General features: G+C 40.6%; 1 protein-coding gene across 2 annotated transcripts; it reads right to left on the reverse strand.

Moving 5' to 3' along the window:
* Window positions 1-2,639: 2,639 nt before the first annotated feature.
* On the reverse strand, window positions 2,640-9,828 carry atad1a (ATPase family AAA domain containing 1a). 2 transcript variants are annotated; one of them, XM_010876651.5, is made up of 10 exons: window positions 9,521-9,828; window positions 9,178-9,378; window positions 8,422-8,520; window positions 8,160-8,280; window positions 6,606-6,806; window positions 6,206-6,312; window positions 5,301-5,390; window positions 5,141-5,191; window positions 4,809-4,981; window positions 2,640-4,595 (listed from the first exon to the last, which is right to left on the reverse strand). In XM_010876651.5, exons 2-10 carry the CDS (start codon window positions 9,349-9,351, stop codon window positions 4,466-4,468), a joined length of 1,146 nt encoding a protein of 381 aa, XP_010874953.1. In that variant the 5' UTR covers window positions 9,352-9,378; window positions 9,521-9,828; the 3' UTR covers window positions 2,640-4,465. The 2 variants fall into 2 exon arrangements, with proteins under 2 accessions (XP_010874953.1, XP_010874952.1); XM_010876650.5 differs by having other exon boundaries at window positions 9,178-9,414.
* Between the last annotated feature and the right edge of the window lie 1,727 nt (window positions 9,829-11,555).

Consider the following 11,555-nt stretch of genomic DNA (forward strand, 5'->3'; position numbering starts at 1 on the left):
CAATGCTCACAACAGTTTGACAGCTTATACATTCAATGTATCCACACTAGAAAAAACACAGAAATGGATTGCCTGCATTGTTCAGTGTGGAATGTTTACCAGGCCTTTAAAAAGTAGTTCTAGCTTCTAAAACCACAACAAACACCCAAACAGAATGTTTGCTCTGTAACAAGACATTCTCTATTACTGGTGGGGACTGGATATGTTGTGAACAGTGTCAGAGGTGGGCTCACAAGCTGTGCTCAAATTTAACTGGGGTAGGGTTAATTTGCGACCACTGCATCATGTTACTTGAAGTCTTCAGACCCATCATCAGACCTTACGCTGGTGCAGTGGGCCCTGGGCTCCTCCTGATGCAGGACAATGCCTGACCTAATGTGGCCAGAGTGTGTAGGCAGTTCCTGGATGATGAAGGCATTGATGCCATTGACTGGCCCTCACGTTCTCCAGACCTGCATCCAATTGAGAACCCCTGGGACATTATGTATCGGTGCATCCGACACCACCAAGTAGCGCCACAGACTGTCCTGGAGCTCACTGATGCCCTAATCCAGGTCTGGGAGGAGATCCCCAGAACACCATCCGCCGTCTCATATAGGAGCATGCCCAGACGTTGTCAGGAGTGCATACAGGCCCGTGGGGCCCAAACACACTACGGAGTGACATTATGAGTTGCTGTGATGAAATTCACACAAGTTGGAACAGCCTGTGATTTCAAATGTTTACTTACATTTTGTTGTTTGAATCCAGCCCTCAATTGGTTGGTGATTTTGGTTTCCATTGACCGTGCTTACGTCATTTTGTTCTCAACGAATTACACAATGTACAGTAAAGATTTTGAACTTTAATACATTTTCTTCATCGAGACCCAATATGTGATTTAAGTGTTCCCTACATTTTTTTGTGTAGTGTTTATAACTACACAATACTGCACAAATGCACTCAACAACATTACTTTATTCACCACAAATCAGTGCAAATGATGAGTCTTTTATTCATATACTTTGACAGTTCTACATTTCTTTTATTGATCAAATCTGCAACAAAATACTGAAGCTTTTCTAGCCGTTTTGCTGTTCACTAAACAACTATCTAGAAGGGAAATTAGCCATAAATTTAAAGGTGCCATGTGTAGATCTTTATGCTTTGTACTTTTAGTGTGGAATGTTAGTGTTTAACATTGTTTTGTTTCACTGAGAAAAACATCTTTATGTGCATAAAATAGCACAATATAAAAGGCAGAATTTCTATCATCAAAATAGAAGTTCTACACGTCCCCTGTCTTCTGAATGTGAGAAAGTGTGAAAAAACAAGCAGTTTCAAATGTATGGCGTCCTTGCGATCTAAATCGCGGTGAAATATTTAAAAAATATCAACATTGTTTTTACACTACAGCGAGTGGGAAGAGGGGGAGGGTGGGTTTGAATGCAAAGTGCAGTCGTTGCAATTCACAGAAAGTCATAGAATTCTGAGTGCTTACCCCAGCCACTCCATCAGATTGTACCATCCCACATACAAAACCAAAGTTCCACCCATGTCAGCGACAACCCAATCTGTCAGCTGATCTGAACCAGAAGTAAAATACTGCAGTCAAATTTCACTAGGTCATAAACATGGAAGGCATGTCGGATGTTATACAAGGTATGTACTGTGGCCAGTTTTGCACAGGACAGTGTCGTGGGCTTAAAGTTGAAATATAGAGATATTGATAAACCAAAGATTGTGGAAATAATGGGTGTGAAAACAGTGAGAAAAACCAAAAGGTAATTGAAAAGCAGAAACAGAGAGATAAATACGGAGATGGGGACGGTCAAAAATCGAGAGCTGTATCTGCCCAGTTCCACACAGCTTTATGTACACATCTGGATCAGACAATAACAGTACATGTATGGCAGTGATGCAAGTTTATCCATAGTCCATGCCAATTGTAGTTTTGACTTCAGATGTGTAAATATATTCAGTGGTCTACATTATAACCTTATCAATTGATCATAGAAGGGAGATTACTGTGCCTGTGAAACCGATCCACACGCAGGCCTGACACTTATATTGTCCACTTGATAGTAGGGCAACAGCACCCCCCTGTGGTAATCTGTAACAATATCAAAAGGATTTAGGAAGCACAGCACCAGCAATAACATACTATACTTTTGGTGCATAGACAGACAGCTTAGTCCTAGGTGTCAAACTTTCCTTCATCCACACAGAAAACAACAAATACTTTTCTGTTTAGGGTTCCACCTTGACAGTGGCAGGTGTGGAGAACTACATTACAATGCTTTGCAGTAGTTCTATAGATTACCAATTTAACTGTCTGTCTGATGCCATGTTGAACAAGGGACCATGTGTGTGCAGTATGTGCCAAACAGAATGGGGGTATAGATAACCAGTCTGTTTAACTGTTCCAGGCAAGGCTAAAAACTCTGGAAGTATTGAGTTCCGAGGAGCACTTTTCTGACAGACTCCTGTACGCCAACTGTTACTTGTCTGTTTTTGTCTATTAGACCAAGTCATTATGGACAGTTGTTCACTCAACTTTAACAACTACCATTTCTCCATTCAGACTTAAATTATTCTTATAACTAGTTGCAGAGGATTGTCTCCCTTTTATGCTTCTATCTGGGACTTTAACAAAATACTTGAATCTCCCATTTTATGCAGGATATGTAATGTTGTTCACATGTGCATGATTTATAAGTAGAATCACTATCATACCTCAGTTAGCCATGAAATACCAAGTTTGAAAGCCAGTGATTTTGATGACATGGGGCAAAAATCAGCACATACATGACATAATACACACTTTTTAGGGACCCATTCAGTCCCCAAAGCACCAATTTAACAATCAGTAGCCAACAGACATCTCAGACTGCATCTTTAATGAAGTCCTGTGAAAATGTTTTTAGGTAGTGAGCAACAATCTTGGGAGATTCAAATAAAGCTTTTTTGCCATGAGTTCATCTCTTGTCTGCATTTTACAGCTTTCTATGATTTGAGAGTGGTAACATCACAAGGCCTCTCCCTCAGCAATAGAAGTGTATAGAAAAACATGCATTTTGTAAAACATTTGAGGAGAGGATTTGTGGGCATTGGAATCTTTTGGGGGGTGGTTTCCAAGTATGAAAATAATTTGGTAGACTACAAGTTTGTTAGAGTACAAGACTCACAAGTAACATTTAAAATGCGCAAAATAATTCTCTAGGGAGATTATTTGAAAATACTCAATCAAACAGCATTAAGTGTCCTTTATATCAGATCAAGCAAATGTCTAGTGTAGCTTACTAGACATGGGGCATACAACACCAGGGTTGTGGGTTTGATTCACACAGAAGGGATGAAAATGTATGCAGTTTCTCTAGATAAGACTATAGTAATAGAGTAAATACTCCACATTTATATGCTGTAACCTTCAGACAAACAACAATCTGCTCTGTCCAAATGGAAATAATGGACCTGTCCGAGTAGTCACATCCTACCGGACTGCGTGGGAAAGGAGAAATGTAGTGACTTGTTTTTCGCTTCCTCCTTAACAAACGATTGATTGCAAAGCGACCATACATGGTTTCCAGCAGCTAAATGAAGAGCTTGTTTTAAAGGCAAAAGAGAACAACAAGAAAAACTGTAATCACACTGAAGGGCAAGGCCTAACTGTAAAATATTAACTGGTCTCCACAGATGGGAATAAATGACATTTTGAGACTTAGGTGCTGGTGAGCAACCTGTTTTGAAGGTTGGTCATACAACATGTAAACAAAAAAGACATGCAGCTTTCCGGCAGACTGGTGAGAGTAATAGACCTAGCACAAGCACAAATGCTTAGTCACACAATATTGCACATCAAAATACATTCTACATTAGTCTGTCCATTGCAAAGCATATTACAGCAAAATAAATGCAGAAGACAACCTTCAGTAAAGATTAATATTGTGGTTAAGAATAGTTTCAATCATTGGGAGCAGGACATAATTCATTTTCACAGATGTTCAACAGGTTCAGAATAGATACAGCACCAAATACTCCAACACCCAGGGACTTCTCTTAATTGCCTTGTTAATATAAATCTGGGTATTCTTTACAACATTAAAAGATGTGAACTATTGTGTAACTACGGTTTTCATTCTATTGCTAAATACATGCAGACAGCTAGACACTTGTGACACGTTAGTGCTGGTACGTAATAATTCCAACTACAGTGTCGACTACATCAGAGTATTCAGACATATGTCTGGTCCCTCGCACTCTCTTCAGGAGCATTATGGACAGACCTGCTGCCCAGCGTAAAGTAGAAAGCCTGTGCTTCTAAGGGCAATGGAAACCTTCTGGGACAGTGGGGATGATGCACTGAGGAATTTCTTTTTAAATTCAGCCTGTAACAGTGCAGAGTCATCAGATTGGAATGAAGTGGATACTGAAATGTACTGTGGTGGGATAAGAGAAGGTATACTACAGTGTCTTAAATAACAGTTTAGTCCAAAGGCATCTCTCTGGATATGAGTTCCTGGGGCATGGTCGCCTTTTTTGACTCCTTCATTTTGTCCAGTCCAAACAGCAGGTCCAGCTGGGTGATGGGGCGCAGACGCTCCTCCACCCCTGTTCTGGAGATGAACAGGACAAAGGTCAGAGGTCAGTCATAGATGGAAAAAGCTGTGCCTTGACACGTTGCCAATTAACAGTTGCTTTTAAGACCTGAAGACTTAGCTTCAACACAAAAGAAACGAGCACACTGTCATCACGTATGTGTATTAGCAACATTCTTACAAAGCAAAAGACCAGTAGTTTGATGCCTGATTTAGAGTTATAGTACTTACTGGTCTTCTTCATCCTCGTCCTGCATTTGCTGGGCTATCTGTTTCATTTGTTGTTTGCGGACATAGTCTCTAACACGGTACATGGCCGCATCCCGACACAGCTCCCTGAGGTCACTGCCTGACGAACCCTCTGACTTTTCGGCTATCTCCTTCAGATTAATGGCATTGCTTAGCTGAGGAAGGGAAGGAAAATGCAGTGTTGCGTGATTAAAAACTAAATAAATAGTGATGATCTAAGTAAATGACAACAAAATGTAACAGCTGACATTTGAATTCGTCAAGGTTTTTGTGTAGAAACTGACTGAGGAAACAAAGAAAACGTATGTACTTACATTTTCTTCTGCCAGGATCAACTTCAGGATCTCCGCTCTCTGTCTTGTGGTCTACAGAAATACATGTCATATTGATAAGCGTTTTGAAACGCATCTGTGAGTACATAGAGCCCTGACCTGACAGACATGGTCAGGTCAAATCCAATTAGGTGTGTCTTACCGGTAAACCGACGTGAAAAGTGGTGGGCATCCTGCGCAGTATGGCCGAGTCCAGATCCTGTGGTCTGTTGGTGGCCCCCATCACCATTACCTGTAAGAACAATACCACATCATACAGCCAGAACAGCTGAACATCTAACGTGAAACGTAAGACTAGATGTCCTTGCAATTAAACATTCATCTGTTCCAGTATCTGACTGGGTAAGATACAAAATCATTACCGCAGCAGGGACAAGGAGACTATTCAGGATTGTGGGAAAGATCAACGACCATAAGCACAGAGCCAAGCCAGAAGTGGCTACAAGACAAGTCTGTGAATGTCCTCGAGTGGCACAACCAAAGCCTGGACCTCAACATGATTGAACATCTCAAACGAAATCTTCTCTGGTCTGATGAGCAAACAAGGTGTCCCCTGGCTAATACCATTCCCTTCCATCAAGGACATGACATGGGCCTTCAGCGACAGAAAGCAAAGTATTATAGAGAATCAGTCATGTAGACACATTCCGAAATCCCATGTGGTTGTTAATATTATGCTTGTAGCGGCAGCAAGATTGCAGTCTTGAACAGCGAGCGGCCAAGAGGCTGCGTATGACTGAGGGAAGAACTTGATATTTCAAGTAAGAGCTGTACACCAAATAAATTGGATAACTCAGTAATTCATGTGTTTTCTGGTAGGCCTATATGTAGCGGCGCTCCTGGGAACTTTCAATGCTTCAGCAATATTTTTATAACCATCCCCAGATCTATGCCTTGACAATTTGATCTTGGAGGTCTACAGAGAGTTCCTTGGAGTATTTTTACTTACTGAATAATAAACATTGCAAAGAGTTGAATTTGAGGAAACATAACACCAATAATTCAGGTCAAAGATCCTGGTGGAAATAATTGAAATGGTCAAAGTACCTGGCTGCTAGCCCCAGTCTCCAGCCCGTCCCACAGGCTCATAAATTGGGCCTTCATCATGGCTGTGGCCTCATGGTCTAAACTAGAGCGATTCCTCAGAAAGGAGTCTAAAAAATAAGAGGTCCTTATTAAAATGTGAAAAGAAAACCTTGCTTAAAATATAATAGAGTGGTTCAGATTTTTTCATTAGATCAGTGTCAATCAAAACAGGTAATTAAACAACTAAATATATGAGATCAGTGTGTGAAAGGCTATCACCCAGTATGAAGAAGTTGATGTGAGAAGTGAGAAATACAATACACTATGAGTGTGTCATACAGCGTCTACATTTTATATAGCAATACTGTGTGTAAAACCTAATTTCCCCCTTAGGGACAATAAAGTCCTTTCCCACACTCACCAATTTCATCTATGAAGATTATGCAGGGTTGGATCTTGACAGCCAATGAGAAAACAGCAGCGGTGAGTTTCTGTGATTCGCCATACCATTTGTCCGTCAGAGTGGAGGGCTGTAGGTTAATAAACTGGCACCCTGAGGCTTTGGCAGTTGCCTTGGCAATAAGAGTCTTTCCACATCCAGGTGGCCCATACAACAACACACCTGTGGTTGTGACAAAAAATTGAAACAGAAAACATTACCAGGAGGGTTCTACTAGTGCGATCTGCGTATTCCACCTGGTCAGCAGTCACAAATAAAAACAGCCCGTTTAAAACTATCAAACAGTGAAGTGCATCAAGTGTATGTGAATGATGTTCCACTTTACATCAATCAGCCTGCCTCACAAAAATCTGTTTGAATTCAAATCTGTCAACAAATACCTTGACTGCACACTCACCTTTAGTCTTAAGTTAAATCCAAAACTGACTTCTGGTCCTGCAACAAGGCTTCTTTCACTCATGCTGCAAACATACCCTGTACAAATGACCATCCTGTAGACTGTATGCTAGCTGCTAAAAAGCTACTCAGTGAATGATATGTAATTCACCACAGTTCCATCTATAGCCACAGGAAGATGTTTTGATCACAGGGTGCACACCATGCTTGTTTCAGCAACGCAAGCGCACCGGTCTCTTCAACATGACACAGGAAGGACATTTGTGATATCAGAAAAATAAAAAGCAAAAAAGTGAGGGGGGGGGGGGGGGGGGCTGCCACACCCCCAGCAACAATACTGCCATGTAACTTGTTAACTGGTGCCACCTTCAGTACTCAACACTGTGACCTTTACAGGGTCACAGTGTAGGTCACAGTGTAGGCTTTATGAGTGCCCCAGACTTAAGCCAGACTCACTGGCACCAAGTTACTTTTAGATAAATGCCCCATATAACTTCTCTCACTCCTTAACATCGCCTAGATTATTGGTAACCTGAACAACTGGATATATTGCTCTGGTCACTCAAAAAAGCCTATATTTCCTTTGGACATTTAATTTCTGCTCACTGCAGCGTATGACTGGAACGAATTGCAAAAGACCCTTAAGTGTGACACTTGCATCACCCCTCACTAAAAATGTTTTTATAAACAAGCTGCTATCTGATCAAAACTCGTTGTATATAATGTTTGCTTATTGTATTCAAAGTATTGTTGTTGTTGTTTTGCTCACATCATTTGCGATTGCGCATGTGGCCTTGTAATCTTGCAAATGGATGCCTTTGGTCATGTCATCAATGAAAATTGGTTCTGAATTTAATTATCTGGTTAAATAATATTACAAAATAAATGATTCCAGAAAAAAATTATATGAATAAAACACATATGCCCCCCACTATGTTACTGCTGTTGAAATAAGCAAGCCTCTCACCATTTTGTGACGATTATTATATTTTTTTTATCTGATTGATTTGTTGGCTTAAGGATTAGGAAATCACCATTAGCATTGTTTTAGGCAATCACTCATTAAATGTAACATTTTCAAATGAGAAAAAAACAACAACAACAAGGGGAAAATGTTACCTTTGGGAGGCTGAAAGAGTTTAGATCCCGCCAGTAGGTGTCTCTTTTGGAAGGGAAGGATAACCGTGTCCTGCAGCTCATAGATGACCTCATCAAGCCCTGCTATGTCCCTCCAGGAAACCTTCAATGCCAAAGCAGTGACATTGTGCAACATTATCTTATTCAAATCACCAATTTAACTGATCGCATCGATCACAAATCACATACTTGGTGGTGACAACATAACCAATCACAGAAGATCACTATAGAATACTTCACTTACCCTCATGCTGCGTGGATCTACCAGGTGAGAAGCAATATTCATCTCATATTCATTGAGTTTGACGCCTTCCACTCCAATCTGCTTCATCAACTGCTCTGCCTAGAGGAAATGGATACCAATACTGATTACTACAATTGATGGTTTAATAACACACACACACACACACACACACACCTTTACAGTACATATTCTTCTGTAACACAGCTGAATTTTCCTTCTTTCACGTGCACGCACCCACACACAAACGCTGCTCAAATGTAGCTTGTGATTATGCCGCTAGTCAATCATATTAAGCAGTTTCATCGAGTTATATCATGTCACTTCTGTGGACTAAAAAACAAATAGAATGTCGAGGAATACCTATATACAAGCCATTTAACATCCGTCTTTATCCATTCATATTCAAGGCAGTGCATTTACCATAAACATAGTGAGTAATGATCCATGAAATCATGTTGCCCATTATTATTTAGGTTCAGAAGATGTACACTGTGTTGCATGCATTCAGTGTTACACTTCTGAGTACCGCTCAAGGTCTCCAACCCCTGCACATTGAGAACCACTAGCCAAGAGTGATAGGCCATAGCAGACATGCGACCAGAATTAATAGCAATATAGGTGTGAATCAAATGTCCCAAAAATATTATATGACAGACTGCTCAAATATAAACATATGAATAGATATTTGTTGTATCTACATGGGTTAAATTCAAATATGAGATTCTGATGCTAAACATAAACAGAGCATGTGCATACCCTTTTCTTTGCCTGGATTTTCTGTTTATGTGTTGGGTCCATTGCTTCCACTACCCATTTGATACCGTAGTAGGTAGCAGCTCCAAAGATGGTCAGTCTCACTATCATACCCACCACTTCGTTCCGAGACAGAGGGCGCATCAGCACCTCTTGAGGAATGTCTTTTAGCAACATCTCAGCAACCGGGTGTCAGCCCATTGGCTGAAAAAGAGAATACGAGGAACACAAGGAATTCACCTGAAATAGACAAGGAAACCGAAAACAAATGAGACAGATTCAAAATAGCCTTCCTTAAGGCTGAACTATTCACTGATTTAATGCCTGTAACATAATTAACACTCACGGTGACGCTAACGTTGCCAGTGTATTTTAGTGCTTTTAGCTTGATTTTGATTGCTCGGTCAGATATGCTAGCTAGCTACCATGGATGATGTTAATTAGATAGCCATGTAGCTAAACGATACTGTAGTTAGCACTCGTGCGTAAAATTTAATAATTGTGATAACTGCACACAACCGCTAAACGCATTTATAGGGTATGGGAAACTATTAAAATAACACTTGCTATGCTGTTATAATTACACTTAAGAGATTGCTACTTTAGCATCATCAGGGACGCCCGGGATGCCTTCCTTTTATTTTCTTCTTCGTTTTGGTTTAACCGGGTTTAACGCCAGTTGACATCCACCGTCAGTGGCGCATTAGCGCGCCCAACCGGGCGGGGGTGAAAAAATAAACGTATAGTATTTTAACACACGTTAGTCAATATAACGAACGAAGAAAGATTAAAGACACCTCATACCGATTATACTTTCTCTATGGATTAATCCTTAGTGTAGAGAAAAACATGATTTTGTAGGACCACAAGCCCACGTTAGGCTATACAAAGACCAAGCACAAAAAGTAAATATTTCTGATTACAATCTTTTTTAAACATGCACATTTACGATCACTTTACGATAACGTCCAGTAGCCTATAGCCAGAGTCAGCTACTTCACAATCCAAAAAGAAACTAACCAGCTAACAGTTTCCATGACTGAAGGTAAAACAAAATATGTTAATGAATATGTTACTATTCCAGCGCACATTCCGTGAATTTGGTTAGTGCCTGGGAATGGGATTAGGTAAGCAACAACAAATTATCTTAATATCAATTAATGTTTAATTATTTTTTTTCCATTGGCCATTGTAGATTCACACTAGATTTTGGCATTTGGTCCTCTTGCCATTGCGAGTTGGGACCTTATTTTTACAGTCTATGGTTGGGACCGACAAACTCTTGCTCGTGTGGTGGCAGACGGATGTAGCCTACACCGCGTGATATGTTGAAAATGAATGTTAGCTAAATCCCAAATAACACCCTTCCCCTCGGCCCTGGATTTGTGCTTTCCTCCGCAGGAGTCTCCATTGGTCCCCTCCAGCCAGTGTGCATCAATGCTTTCTGAGCGAAGTGGAATCCAATAGGCCTAAGGGTAGAAGTAGAAATCTGGGCTGTAGCACTATATCGAAAGGTTTTAAATATTAATCTTGCAGAATACGTAAGCGCACACCTACTATTAATAGATGTAGCCTAGTTTGAAAACACATTCACTGCTCGAGTTCAGGCTCCCAGGTGATTTGGGTGTTAAACATCTGCCTTATAAAATTAACTTTGCTTCAAGAAAGTTTTGAAATTGTATACAAATGTTACCCCCAAACATTTACAGTTCCTCTAACTAGTTATGAGATGCTAGGAGCCTGTTGAAACGTTTCATCGACTTTTTCTCGGAGATGGGAGATTTTCCTCTAGTCTATCTCCACAGTATATCATCTAGGTTTAAACAAAGCCTTCCCTCCACTGAAGCACAGGAACAGGGTACAGGTTCCGAAGACAACGACAGTGCAATATGTGCAAACCTGTTGGTAAAATTTAGCTCCAGTTGAGAAGGTATAGGGACAAGAATCCGACTTGTTGATTTACTGTCAACAGCTTTTTTGGCCTTCCCTTAGACCGCACGCAACAAAACACGACTCAGGTTAGAGAAGATAACCCGAGGGTGGCACCAGCGGCGGAAAGCTGTCTGTTCTGACGACATTTCTCAATGATTAATGTTGTGTCGAATTCACATTTCACAGGGACTATGAACATATTATTATTGGCTGTAAAATCAATATTGATTTCAGCAAAAGACCCCGCCCCTGGGTTACACCTAAGGGACTCCACAGTCCTTGCTAGCCCCAATATCCACTATGGATCATATGATTCATAGCATATGATTCACATTTTTTTCATACTCATCAAACCACTCAGTGTTCCATCTTGCCATGTGGATGGGGTGTTTTCATCCTGGAAGAGGTCCAATAATGAACCCTATTTCAAAGTCAGTTAGATCTTTTCC

This window comes from Esox lucius, chromosome 13 (genome assembly GCF_011004845.1).
Source record: "Esox lucius isolate fEsoLuc1 chromosome 13, fEsoLuc1.pri, whole genome shotgun sequence".
Taxonomy (NCBI): domain Eukaryota; kingdom Metazoa; phylum Chordata; class Actinopteri; order Esociformes; family Esocidae; genus Esox; species Esox lucius.

What these genes read in the sequence shown, in the direction of transcription:
- atad1a (XM_010876651.5), bottom strand. Translation starts at nt 9,351, where the DNA reads ATGTTGCTAAAAGACATTCCTCAAGAGGTGCTGATGCGCCCTCTGTCT. An exon ending in TAGATCCACGCAGCATGAGG is followed by an intron (nt 8,281 to 8,421) that starts GTAAGTGAAGTA and finishes TTGGCATTGAAG; the next exon opens with GTTTCCTGGAGGGACATAGC. An exon ending in ACTCTTTCAGCCTCCCAAAG is followed by an intron (nt 6,807 to 8,159) that starts GTAACATTTTCC and finishes TCACAACCACAG; the next exon opens with GTGTGTTGTTGTATGGGCCA.